Raw genomic sequence first — 13,362 nt, 5'->3', positions numbered from 1 at the left:
TGAGTGTGCCACCTCTTTCTTGCCAGAAGCCTGACTGATAAAGAAAGCGAGATTCAGCTCCTGTTCTCATCATCAATTTTAAGCTGTGAGCACTTGGGCTATCCCTTTCACATATTTGAGCTTTAGTTTTCTCATCTGTTATATATGAATAATAATACCTCATTAGCAAGGTTATTATGAGAATTAAATAATGATATAAGTTTTCAGTAATGTTTTTTTCTCTTTTTCATGTTAATCTCTTCATCTATTATTGGGTGTTTATTCTCTTTCTATTTCTTCATATGCTTCTATTTTAGTCTCTCTTTTAAGTAACAGAATTTCTTTATCATGTATAAATGCATAAGTCATTTACATAGGGCTTTATAATGTGCAGAAGCCCATATGAATGGCTTAAATGTACCATGGTTTTGTTCCTGGAATAAACTGTTGCTAAAGAACAGTTAAGTCAAACTTTTGAATTAGGTCAACAAAATCCACAAATAGGGTGGAATCTTTGGACTGTCTAAGCAGGGACAGATCTGGAATAAATCAGCCACAGATATCACTTGTCAGCATGCTAAGGGAGGCGTTTCGAATAAGGGTAGAAGGTACGTCAAGAATATTGGCTTCTAGTAGCATTATGATGAATCCGTTAAATCTATATTGAGAGTTTCCAGCATGTGGATTCAAGTTAACGTAATTGTTTTATGGCAGTAATGTCTAAACAAGGGCACGATTAGGCTGTATTTTTATCTTGACTTGTGAACTATCACTGCCAACTACTCAAATTTCAAGCTTGTTGAGACATATGTTATCCCTGGAAGCCCTTCACAAAAATGAAGCATTTTACCGTCCCACCAATTCAGTGTGCTCCGGTCAGTTCTCCATCTAGATCTAAATTAACCATGTGCTAGTTCCTATACAAGCGAGTAGCATTTTAAATGCCTTTTAAAGCAAAACCAAAAAGAACAAATTTATTTCTATTTGTGCAAAAACATAATCTGATTTGGATTCTCTTTTCCAGCTTTTTAAATAGTGAAACAGAGTGAAGTCGTGGGAAGAAAACTGGATATGGAATTACGATCTGTGTTAGAAAACTGGCTCTGCTGCTACTTCCTAGCTGTGTGATCTCATTGACTCACGAGACTCAATCTCTTTATCTGTTAAATGGGGACCTACTGGTGAATTAAATGAGCTAATAATCATCTGACAACATATTACCTTTAGGACTTAATAACTTATTTTTTATAATTCGTGTATGTAAAGTTACAAATGTGATTAGTAGGAAATGGGAATGAAGGAAAATTTCAGACACAAACAGGGATGTTTTGGTTAAAAGGAAATTAAAATACTGGAGAACAAGAGCAGGATAAAAATGATTACAATGACTGCATTTATAGCCCACATGTCCAGTTCAGTATTTATAGGTTTGTTAGTGACAGCCTTCCCAGTATAGCAATGTTAATTACAAAGTAGCTGTCAGTTTCACTGACAGGGCTGCCGCACCTGACTGAGGCTGAAACTACTCACCATTTCCATACATGATCATTTATTTAAGGGTCCAAAATATACATCAATAAATCAGTTTGCATTTCTGACTTTGTTTCCCTAAATCTTAGTTTGAACTATCCTAGTGACCTTCTTTTTAATAAATCTTAGTGCATTTTATTTCCCAAATGTGATTTGTAATTATCAGAGCTGGACTAAAACCTCAGGAAGAAGTGATGGGTCTAAGGCTGAACACAATACTAAATGTATACTTAAATTTTCCGGAGCCCATGCTCCTGTTGCTACTTAAATTCCATGGTCAAAGCAGTAGACAGAATAAATATGGAGAGGAAGAACAGGAGAAGGAAACAGAGAAAGAGAGATAGAGACTGGGAAAGACAGAGGAAAAAGGATGAGAGAGAGAGAGAGAGATTGAGGAGAAGCTTGGGAAAATGTTCAGTGGAAAATCTGTAGAAATGATGTAAGAGAAAGCAAAGGCAGGGATTGGAGTAAGGGGTGTATAACTGAGACTATAAAAACTCAGAGCAAAAACTCACCATCAGAGCTGAGTTTGGGAGAAACTGCACAGACAGGACTCTAAAGTGAGAATCTCCTGATTTTTCACAAGGTAAGTTAAATATAAAAGCTGATGAAGAGTTAGGCTTTTTCCTTTTAACTTTTTAAAAAAATTTCACATACTTTTTAAATGTTTTGATTTTATCTTGATTTAGCTAAAGTCAGAAATGTTTTTGGAAATACTTTCCTCTCTAAAAATGAGTAAAAAATCTAAGATATTTTTGTAATGCAAACTTAGGGTGGAGATAATTGTTTGCTCAGGCATTTTATATTTATTATATTACTTTTGCTTTTATATTCTATTTTAAAACAGAGAGAAAGGGAACTCAAGATAATAATCCTATAAGTGTGTTAGATGTATTAATTTTGCTTTCATCAAATATATCCAGTGTTAGGAAATTCTTAAATGTACAAAGTGGACTAATTTTAAAAACCTAGCTAGAAAAGAAAGTTTTTCTCTTATCTGTATTTCTATTACAATTGGAACTTAGGAAACATCCCTAAACTAATAAAATTCTGTATTCTATATTCTTCAAACCCATATTATCATCTGATTTTATGCTTACAAAACTCAAATAGGCAAGTATAATATTAATAACATAGCTTAGAGTAGACTTAGATCAATGTCTATTCTTCAGTATTTGAAGTGCTCTTGCTATTAAGTTATTGAAATAAGAGTTAATCTGAAACATACATTTGAGTTCTGTTTAAGAAGAAATTTAAAATTTTGTTTCAGGTTTTGACCTGTGGAAATAGTGTACACTCAATAAATTCAGTTCTAGCAAAACAAAATATAGCTCCTTTGAATTACAATTATAGATATTATAGGTTTAGGAATGAGATTATTATTTACTTCTGAGTTATCTTTCTAGAAATTAGATAATTTAAACAATGATTTATGATGATTTTAGTGCTCATGTAAGCTATAGAATTGATAGCACTATATTTACTGGTCTCCCACAAGCATCAGCACATTTTGTGTCTTCTCTTTACTTTGGTACTACTCTTCATCACTCTTAATAGAACTTTTCTAAGAAGAGCTTCCTGCAGATATGTATTCGTCTCCTCTTTATAAGTGAATTGTACTGTGGCTTCATTCAATAAGTTATTTAAGGTATTTAAGGTTATTTGCTTTCGCCCTTTATTTCTCAGGGTTTTAAACTGATTCCGATACAACAAATCATGGGCAGTAAAGAAGCAGATATGTTTAGTAGACTAGGTATGGGGACCTCAGGGTTATAATTTTAACTTCTTATTCAAATACTTTCAATGATTTGAACATTAATTAATAAAATTAGATTGGTTGAGCTTGTCTCAAATGAACAGAACTCAAAGTAAGCAGTCTCAAAATATTACCCCAACTGTGTCACTATGTAGTTGTGCAACTTCATGCAAGCTTAAGCACACAGTAGGGCTCGACAACATTTGTTATTATTGAAAGAGATGAAAGAACTAAAAGTGCCAGTGATACTGAATGTGAGAATGACCTGGGGAAGCTCCCGTATCAGTCACTTTTCCCTATATTAGAGAATGAGGACTCAGTATCACAGAATCTTGGGGCTAATCCTTAGACATCATCTAACTTAACCTCCTTGCCAATATTTCATCCACTGTGATCTCTACACATCAGACAATGTTTGCTTAGGTTCAATGGTGTTATCAGAGGAACACATGCTTTGGAGTCAGGAAACCAGCTTTGTAATCCCAGTCCTGTCTTCAACAGCTTTTACTCAGCTTCCTAGGGGCATTTTTCTCTCCTCAGTAAAACTAGAGTCCGTGTGGGTACAAATGATGAGTCACAAGTTCCCTCCTAACCCTAGGCATGGCTCTACACAGGCCAACTCCCATGTGCCTAAAGATCTCTCTGACTAGAGATATTTTTAGCTGAGTCCTCCTTCTTTCTGCAAATAATTTTCAGGGTACCTCTCTGGAGCAGTGGTTAGCATCACCAGCCAGTAATTGCTGGTGCCTTGGCTGGTTTGAACTGGCTGTTGCTCAGCCTTGCCTCTTCTCCCTTATCAATGCCTCATCAGCTCTGGTCTCAGAACAAAGCACCCACTCCCTCCAGAAACAACCCCTCTGCCATGCCTCTTCCTCTTAATCCATTTTACATCTCTCCTTCATTTCCTCTCCCTCGGACAAGTTAATTACCTCTGAGTCAGGCTCTTTCCATCTATTGAGGATGGTAAATTCCACAGTTTCTAATGAGAGCCTCCTTCCTTTCTAAAACCCTATGCTCCTATGACACATAAGACTCTAAACATGTGAAAAATGCACCTTTAAAATATCACCTGGGCCACCACTGAGAACTTGGCTGCTGACCCACCAAGTAATAGCTGTGGCTTTCCATGGACCTCTCCACGGACCTTTCCATGGACCTCTCCATGGCTTCCCTGTGGTCCCACTTTGGTGGTTGCATTTCCTTGCAAACTCTGACTTGTCCATCGATGCTGGGGCACTAAGAGGTTTAGGAAGTGACATCTCCTCCTCTACCTTCTTGGCAGTCCATCCCTCCCTGACTGCTCCCATGCTTGTGTAAGGTCTAGTTCCTGTAACAAGCTCCTTAGTTCCTGTAACACTCAGGCTGGCTCTGCTTCCATGACACAGCCTGAGTATGCTACACTGTCAATATTACAAAAACTATGGGAAAATCATGACTGTAACAACATAATTAGTGATTTTTAAAAAAATATTTAATAGAGATATCTTATGAACTATAAAACAAAATATAAATCACATAAAATCATATTAAAATTCAATTAAAATTTAGTTTTGTTAATATAACTAGAGTTTGAAGAATAATTATGTTTTAAGTATAACAGATTTCTTCCCTTTGTTTTCTTCTCATTATAATATTCTTTGTAGTTGTATGCTAATATTTTCATAAAATATTGTGGCTGAAATTAATAATAATGTATAATATACTGTAACATTAAATGTTAAAAGCGATTGCCATTTATAATTCTCTTTAGTAAAATTTCCTTCCCCCAATCAATATTACTTTCTTTATTACATTTTATTTTCTATCACCCTGCTATAATTCTACTTTATTAAATAGTATATATAAATACAAAGTGGGGTAAAGGGTGAAGGAGGTGGCAGTATTCCACATTACCCTGATGCTAATATATGCCATGTTTAACTGCAGTTATCCAACTTTACCCTTTGAAAGCCTTTTTATACCACATAAAAATGACCTCCGTATCAAATGGCTAAACAGAATGTTTATGTGCAACTCTACCAGCTTTTCCCTATCTCTAGTTTTGAAGATTCTTATTTTTCCCATTATTCATTATTAGAATTAAAGAACAAATTCCCTTACCAGAATTGCACGCAATCATACACCAAGTTCTCTTGTCTTTCTAGATAACATAGTTTTATATGAAGAAACTTATAATAATTCAGGGATCTGAGCACAAATTAGTGTTTGATAAGGAGAAATCTGAAACTTTACTGGTACAATGATTAGGGAATAATGATGCATGTCTCTTTCGTTAGAATGAGAATCTGTGATGTGAAACATTAATGGACATACTGGGATTTGGGCATGAACTTCATCATATATTACTGTAGGTGTAAAACTTGGGCAAATCTCTTCCCATCTCTAAGCCTTAGTTTCCATATCAATAAAACTGGGAAGTTAATATCTGTCCCACATTTCTGTTTACCTACTACATAGGGCTGCTTCATTCATTCATTCATTCAACACATAATGTTGACTCTCTGCCAGGCGTTATGTTGGGTGCTGAGATACAATAGTGAGCATGTCATAGTTCCTACCGTCAAGGAGTTTACAGTAACATTTAAATAGTTTGTTAAATATACATACCTGGGCTTTTTAATAGTGGGATCTTACTAGTGTTATTGTAGGTTTCTGCCTTCTTAACTTTGTGCAAGAAAGATACTAGTAGTATGATTGAAAATTCCAAATAGAAAAAAAAATTGAGACATTTAACAACAAAATTTTATGATTTATGGCAGTAGTGTCTGAAAAAGAACAAAAATATTGCCAGACAGAATAAAATCAGTTAACACATGTATACCAGTAAATAATCATTCTTCCTGATTTTTAGCATTCAGGGAAATTCATTTCAAAGAATTTTTTTTTTTTTTTTTTTTTTTTGGCTGTGTTGGGTCTTCGTTGCTGCATGCAGTCTTTTTCTAGTTGCGGTGAGCGGGGGCTACTCTTTGTTGCGGTGCGTGGGCTTCTCATCGTGGTGGCTTCTCTCATTTGGAGCACGGGCTCTAGGTGCACGGGCTTCAGTAGTTGTGGCACTCGGGCTCAGTAGTTGTGGCTCGCGGGCTTAGTTGCTCTGCGGCATGTGGGATCTTCCCAGACTACAGCTCGAACCCGTGTCCCCTGCATTGGCAGGCAGATTCTTAACCACTGCACCACCAGGGAAGCCCCCCCAGGGAAAGTCTTTTTAAAATGCAGGTGTCTGTCACATTAAGAACACCTCATCCATAAACATTTGACTTTATAAGCAAACTGTTTTGGAGATGGGAAAATGTTTATACTTCTACGAATAAGTTATACTTGAAGGAGCATGAAACTGAGAGTCTGAAAGCATTATATTGTTGTTCTGGCTCTTCTTCTAACTGGCTATGTGGCTTCGGAAAATTAACGACTGCCAACGGAAGAGCAATGAGAAATGAGAAAGAATATATTCCTGACATTTTCATTTCTTAAAATAAAAGGAAATGTTAAATTTCTCAGTCTCAATTTGCACCTTCCTTTCAAAATCACACTCAAAATATAAAGCAAATACCCATCACACAATGTACTGAAAATAGCAAATTTCATAAAGAGAATTTTAAACAAACGGCTAAACACCATGAGTATTTCTCAGATGTATTTCTGTAAGAATGATATAGATGATATGTATGCTAGTGACAGAAACTACCAGTTGTAATTCAGTTGCTCTTGGGTGAAAATCCTCAGTGATTTTAAATCTAGTATTTGACTTTATGAGGATCCAAAACTAATCCCCACTTCTGAAGTTCTAAGTGCCAAAGCCACGCTTAGTTCTCTTGTTTGTGGAGCCGATTGCACCATAGGCAGTGGAATTGCAGCACCAATAAAGAAGAGACTCCAGCGTCCAAGTCTCTGCTTTCTAGCAGGAAAGTGTCTCAAGCATCTGGTTGCTTCTCTCATCAATGAAAACTAGACACAAACTTAATACCCTGTTCAAATGTCACTCAGTGAAATATCAAGGTTATCTGTATCATGTCAAACTGTTATGTATCCTCTTGATTGTTTCACATAAGCTTTGCTGATTGTCTCTATCAATGGCCCCAGATTCCCTAGGTGGTTGTTGAGTATAAGCTTTACTTTCCTTGGAAGGACTTGTCGTCAAACACTTGCCTTCAGCTCAGAAATAATCATTTTTATACCGTGTAGTTAATCTTTCCATATTATCTTATAGTTTTCAAAATGTTTCCATGCAAAATTTAGAGTCTCCCTTGAAAAGTTCACCTATGACAAAATAAGAATAAAAATGATGCAGTGTTTTTTCACAGATAAATGTATATCTTTATATGTTTTAATAAATAATATTAAATATGAAAGTAAATGTTTTTATTGCTCTTATTTGGCAAACAAGGCAAATCCATAATGATTTGTGCTATTTGTAAATTAATTAAATAATTTTAAATTAAACAAAATTAATTAAAATGTGAGTTCATAAAATGAGTTTTATTAGACAATTTTGACAATTTAAGCATCTTGCTCAAGGTTCCCAAGCACAGCAAGGATACTTATCCCTATCCTTCAAGTCTAATTCTGAGTTTTTCCTCACCATCATAGAAATATTTTTCTGATGATGAATGTCTATTGACTGAAAATTTTTATTTTTAAAATACTCATTAGTTTATCTAAAGATTTTTAGAAAAACATTGTGTGAAAAATATATGTACATATGTGAAAAAATATGTGTGTATGTGAAACTGGTGGTGTGTCTGATATCTGAAAATTTATATTTTCAAAAATTCCTATTTTGTAACCAAAATAGGAGCTTTTGATAATAGTGATTTTGTATCCACTAATACTAAGACTTGTGAGTTCTCTGAAAATATTCAAATGATTATTTTCCTTTGATAGACTGTTAACTACAAATGCAGAGGAATAAGGAATCAATCAAATCTTTAAATTTTTTAACATTATGTGATTTTTAAAATTTATAACTGATAATGCGTTAAATATTGTACAATGCTTTCTTTCTCTGACCCCAAAAGAGCAGATATAACTGCTGCATGCTAGGGAATCTGGATCCTCCCTCAGCTCTAACAATGTTTGTTTTGAAAGTATGGGGGAATTGAGTATACTATCTTAAGCATGATGAAAAAAAAATCCAAGTAAACATTTGAAAGTAAATAGATATAGCATATTTCATCCATTCTGGGCACATTTAACATCTCTGAAGTTGGAATGTCTTACACTTGATAACATGGCGTAATTTAATCGGTAGCATTTTTTCTTTCTTAAAATACATTTATAAAATGGGATTGCTTACCATAAATGAAATCTTAAAATCAAAGATTTGAAGGCCCTGTCTTTTCAGCTAGAAATACTTAAAATTCAAGAGAAGCATATTTATGTGAAAACCTAGATGCAACATCTTATGCATAGACTCAGCTGATTTGAGGGACAGCAGAAAGGTTTTCCCAGCCAAACCTACACCAACTATTATCATTACCTACATACAGAGTCTGTGCTTCCACCAGAAAAGAGCTGGATTCAGAAACGGACTTTACAAAAGCTAGAAGCAACTTTAGAGGTCAGGGAGACTAACCTCAGTTTACTCAGTCTAGAGAGGAAAGGGTTTGTCCAAAATCATACAGTGAATTAGCAGCCGAGCCAAGGCAGGGCCTGAGTCTCAGAACCTCTAGATCAGGTCTCTTTGTATCACAGCGAGCCACACAGACTGTGTTAACCACTGTCCCTTTTAGGCCCGTCTTTAAAATAAAAAATGATAGTTATTCTGCTATCTACTATCCTGGAAGCTTTCCTCTATTATCAGAAAGACCTGGGTGACCATGACTTTATGGGGCAGGGTAAAGGGTACATTGAAGAAGAACTTACTCCGTTTTACAGATTTACTGCGGGACCAAGCTGATCCACCACTTGCCTAGAAGACCACCCCCGTTTTCAGAGAAAGAAGATTTGGGGAGTGTTGTGTGCAGGTACACACAGTCATTTCCCAATGTCAGAACTAGAGACCCTTCATAACATGTCCTGTTAAATCTCACTTAAATGTCTGCAATGCCAAAGCAGAAGAAGAGGATTAAAAATAATAATAATTACTTTTTTAAAGTCCTTTATCTTTAATTAAGGCTTTATTTTTAATTTCTGTTGAAAATAGGGTGGATAGAGTCTATATGGAATAGTTCTAATCAAGAAATTATCCCAGAAGTTATCAAGAATCAACCCCAAAACTCAGTCCTTTTGTGAATTTCTAATGGTTAGATCTACTATCCCTCAGTCAGACGTTGCTGAAGAGAAATTTCCTTTGTCACCTGAGTGATTTGTTTTTCTTCAACACCAGCCCTCAAAGGCAGATAGTTTGGATCAGTGGCAACCAATCTTTCTCCCACAGAGCCCACTTGAGAGATCATTTTTCACAGTAACAATGACTCATTGCAGCACTGATTCTCAATAATGCAAACATCTTTCTTCATTTTAACAGACTTCTCATTTAATCCTAGTTTAAATATAATTAAACCAGTTACTTTACTGCTGGAATTTCAGAGCTTAATCTTCTTATAAGGCAGATCCCATGCCCACTGTCTCTTTTGAAGCTCCTCACATTAGAGGAATGTTATTCAAAAATTACTCAATGAAAAGTATAGCTGTACTAAAAAAAATTGCAAACACCTCCACTATCATGTATTCACACAATGAACATCCTTTGAGTGTTCTTTCTGTGATCTGGAGTGTACATGGGGCTGGGTAGATTTTTAGTCATGGGCTATATTTATCCACTATCAACAAAATAGGAAAACGGAGCTGAACCTGGTCTTTTCCTTCCCTCCCTATAATTTCCTCTGTTTCTAATTTTGTAGCAATCAAGTTTCAACTAGTTAATCAAATGTCTTTTGTGTGGCAGGTGCCAGGGTGTTTGTTTTCATTAGTGTACCAAATGCCATATTTAGGAACTTGGCCTTTTCGTTAACTGGCTGCAAGCATGGCTTTAAACCATTAAATGGGTGTATTTAAACTCAGCATTTATTTTTATATCTCCCTATCCAAATAATCAGGATGTGGTTATCTGTAAGATGATACATGATGACTTTTTTCCTATATACACCCAAGCACAAAAATATATGCCTCAGACATAATCATCAATATTACAAACACTCATCATCCTGTGCCTTTTATAAGATTGCAGAGATGAAGAGAAAACTGGTTAGTAAAATGTGCATAAAAATAGTTGAAGGAAATCCACATGGGGAAGCTCATAAAATTGAGCAATTTCACACTTTGTAACCTGTTTTTAGCATGATAAAAAAAGTGGAAGAAAAACATCACAACCATAGTTTATCTTTGATTGAATGAAAGAGCTATTTTAAAAAAAAAGATATGCCAGAAATATGAGCTCATTGTAAAAATACACTTATGTTTTTGATATGTCTTCCCTTTTGCTGAGGGAAGTCAGAGACAGCAGCAAAATCAGAGGGAAGAATGATTCAATGGCTGATTTTCTAAAGAAATAAGTAATGCAGTGTTTGGTTGGTATTTTTACCAGATAACTTTTACATTCATGCTTGTTATTTTTCTCCTGTCTCAATTTAGAGAAATAATCATGATTAGCTGATTTTAGATACTTATCAAAAAACTCAAATATTAAATGTAAGTTTGTCAGAAAGAGAACACAGAATTTACTGCTCCCTTCCAGAAATTGTGGAATACAGATAAACAGCTAGTGAACAACATTGTATTACTAGATTGCAAAGTAAAGTAATTGATGACATAATGAAGAACTAGTTTAGGCTGCATTACATGAAAATTAAGATTATATTTGATAAATAAATGTTATAGACAATACTAAAATATTTTATCTCCATTTTAAGTATTAATACACATTTAATACAGATGTTACTCTGTCTAGGTCTTATTGGTCTGTATTCTAGCAGATACATTTATTACTAAAATCCACACTGAGGTTTCACAGTAACAACATTTTAAGGAAATGTCATAAAGAAAATCTTGGATCACACCAAAGAGAATGTAGTTATTAAAGAAATATTTAGTAATATCTCATAAATGTTCTTTCACTTACAAATTATAAATGCTATATGGGATAAAGAGGTTATACATGAATTAATCCAATCCTCTCAAAAAGTTCTTCTGAGGTCAGAATTACTCCTCATTTCACAAATATGGAAAATAAAGCTCAAGTAGGTTAAATGACACACACTCAAGGTCACACTATTTCTAAAGTAAATATGAGTCAAATCCAGTTCTTCAGATCGATCCTAGGATCCCTTTCTTTTTGCTCCCTGTAGGTTTCCAAATGATTTTTTTAAGGCAACAGAAGTTTACTGAAACTTCTCATTCATGAAGGATGGCCTGGGGGACTTCCAATGTCATGTGCTAAGTGGTGAAGTCAAGCCCATTCTGTTGGTAGCTCACAGCCCGTGAGCTTCTCCCAGCAGGGCAAGGCCTTCTGCTTTAACCAGTGGCAAAACTGGCATCCCGTAGGCCTGATCTCGGTTGTAGATAAGCTTTAATTGGATTTATAGTTTTTTTTAATGTAAAAATTAATAAATGATATACCTTTGTGCTTACTACACAGAATTAACAAATGTAATCTTTTAACATGTTTGCTTTACTATGTATATAGAGAGAGATAAAAACTGAGTCCCTTATGTTTTCTCCATAATCTCATATACTCCCCACCCTCCCCAGAAGTAATCATAGTCATGAATCAAGTTCCATTGGTTTATATTTTAATTATATGTACAGATTTCAAAATAGATGAAATTGCTTTACGTATTTCCAATTTAGGTAAATGGTAGCTTGGCATATGTATTGTTCTAGAACTTCTAATCTCCCCTCAAATCTGTTTTTTTAAATCCTTGCATATAATTACACATAACATTCAGGTCATTTGTTTTGAACAGTAGATAACACCCATATTTAATTTACTTGAGTAAAGTCCATAGTATGAATTTACCTCATTTGATCAATCCATTTCCTCTTGAGTAGAGTACTTGAGTTGATTCATTTTTTTACTACTATATAAAATGAAGTTATGAACTTTCAGATACATGTCTCCTTACAAACTTTGGCCCAGTTTTACTTGTGAGTCTGTTTTTAAAATTTTATTTATCAGAGTTATTTAAATGTTCCAAATGCTAAACTTTCTTTTTTATATCTGTTGAAAATATATTCCATTTTTAATTTGGTTTTTATTGTAATTTGTTTATTGTATTTATCATGTAGAATTTTTCAATTTTGACATAGGGTAATTCGTTAATTTTTTCCATGAGATCTACCTTTTGAATCTTGCTCTAGAAATCCTTACATATCACAGGACATAAAGATAGTCTCCTATTGGAACTGTGGTGTTTCTGAAATTTTGAATTGAATTACTTTTAGACACAGCACATTCTCTCTTGCTCACCACAAATCCCACCAGGCCTTAGTCTCTCATACCTAGTCAATTTAATATATTTCCCCTCAGGTACATGAGGTTGTAGTCTGTGGATTAGAGAGTCAAAGAATAAAGTTACACAAACTAGATTTTTCAGACTTGGCTTAGAATTAAATTATGATTATAGCTCTACAACCCCAGTCTAGGTTTCCATGGAAATGAAGCCTTGATAGAATTCATTCTGGGAGATCTACAGCTTCTATTAAGTATTATATAAGTTTTGCAGAGGTGCACTCCAACATATAGAAGCTGAATAATTTGGTTTATTACCTGCCTATAAAAAACTTTATAGACATTTTTGTTTTCTATCTTGCCAGACTAATCAATGTTAACCATGATGTGTATGATCCTTAGATGCTGGACTGGAGATTGGCAAGTGCACATTTTATCCTGGCTGCGACGTTGGTGGTCTGGAGCTCAGGAAAAGTGCTCTCAGTGGATGTCACAGCAGAGGTAATGGAAACTAGCTTAAGGGACCATACTTCTTTTATGAACATAAGCCATTTTTACTAATGTCAGAAGCAGGTGTTGCTGACAAGTAGGGAGAAGGTTTGATAACACAAAAATCAAGTAAATAGGCATTTCTTTCTATACCTTGTCCTCACCGTGGATTCAGAGAAAACCAGGTATCTAAATGTTAAAAAAAAAAAAAAAAAAAAAAAAA

At 34.7% G+C, this 13,362-nt stretch overlaps 1 protein-coding gene across 1 annotated transcript in view; it reads left to right on the top strand.

Moving 5' to 3' along the window:
- Window positions 1-11,974: 11,974 nt before the first annotated feature.
- The window catches only part of OSTN (osteocrin), a 27,120-nt gene continuing 25,732 nt past the window's right edge, over window positions 11,975-13,362 (top strand). The window contains exon 1 of the mRNA XM_027108808.1: window positions 11,975-13,151. Coding sequence (XP_026964609.1) covers window positions 13,053-13,151 — 99 coding nt within the window. The 5' untranslated portion in view covers window positions 11,975-13,052. The remainder of the gene's footprint in view (window positions 13,152-13,362) is intronic.

This window comes from Aethalodelphis obliquidens, unplaced genomic scaffold, assembly GCF_003676395.1.
Source record: "Aethalodelphis obliquidens isolate GAN/ISIS:26980383/991018 unplaced genomic scaffold, ASM367639v1 scaffold1, whole genome shotgun sequence".
Lineage (NCBI taxonomy): Eukaryota > Metazoa > Chordata > Mammalia > Artiodactyla > Delphinidae > Aethalodelphis > Aethalodelphis obliquidens.
Note: the sequence above shows the minus strand (reverse complement) of the source record. Positions and strands in the feature narration are given on the sequence as shown.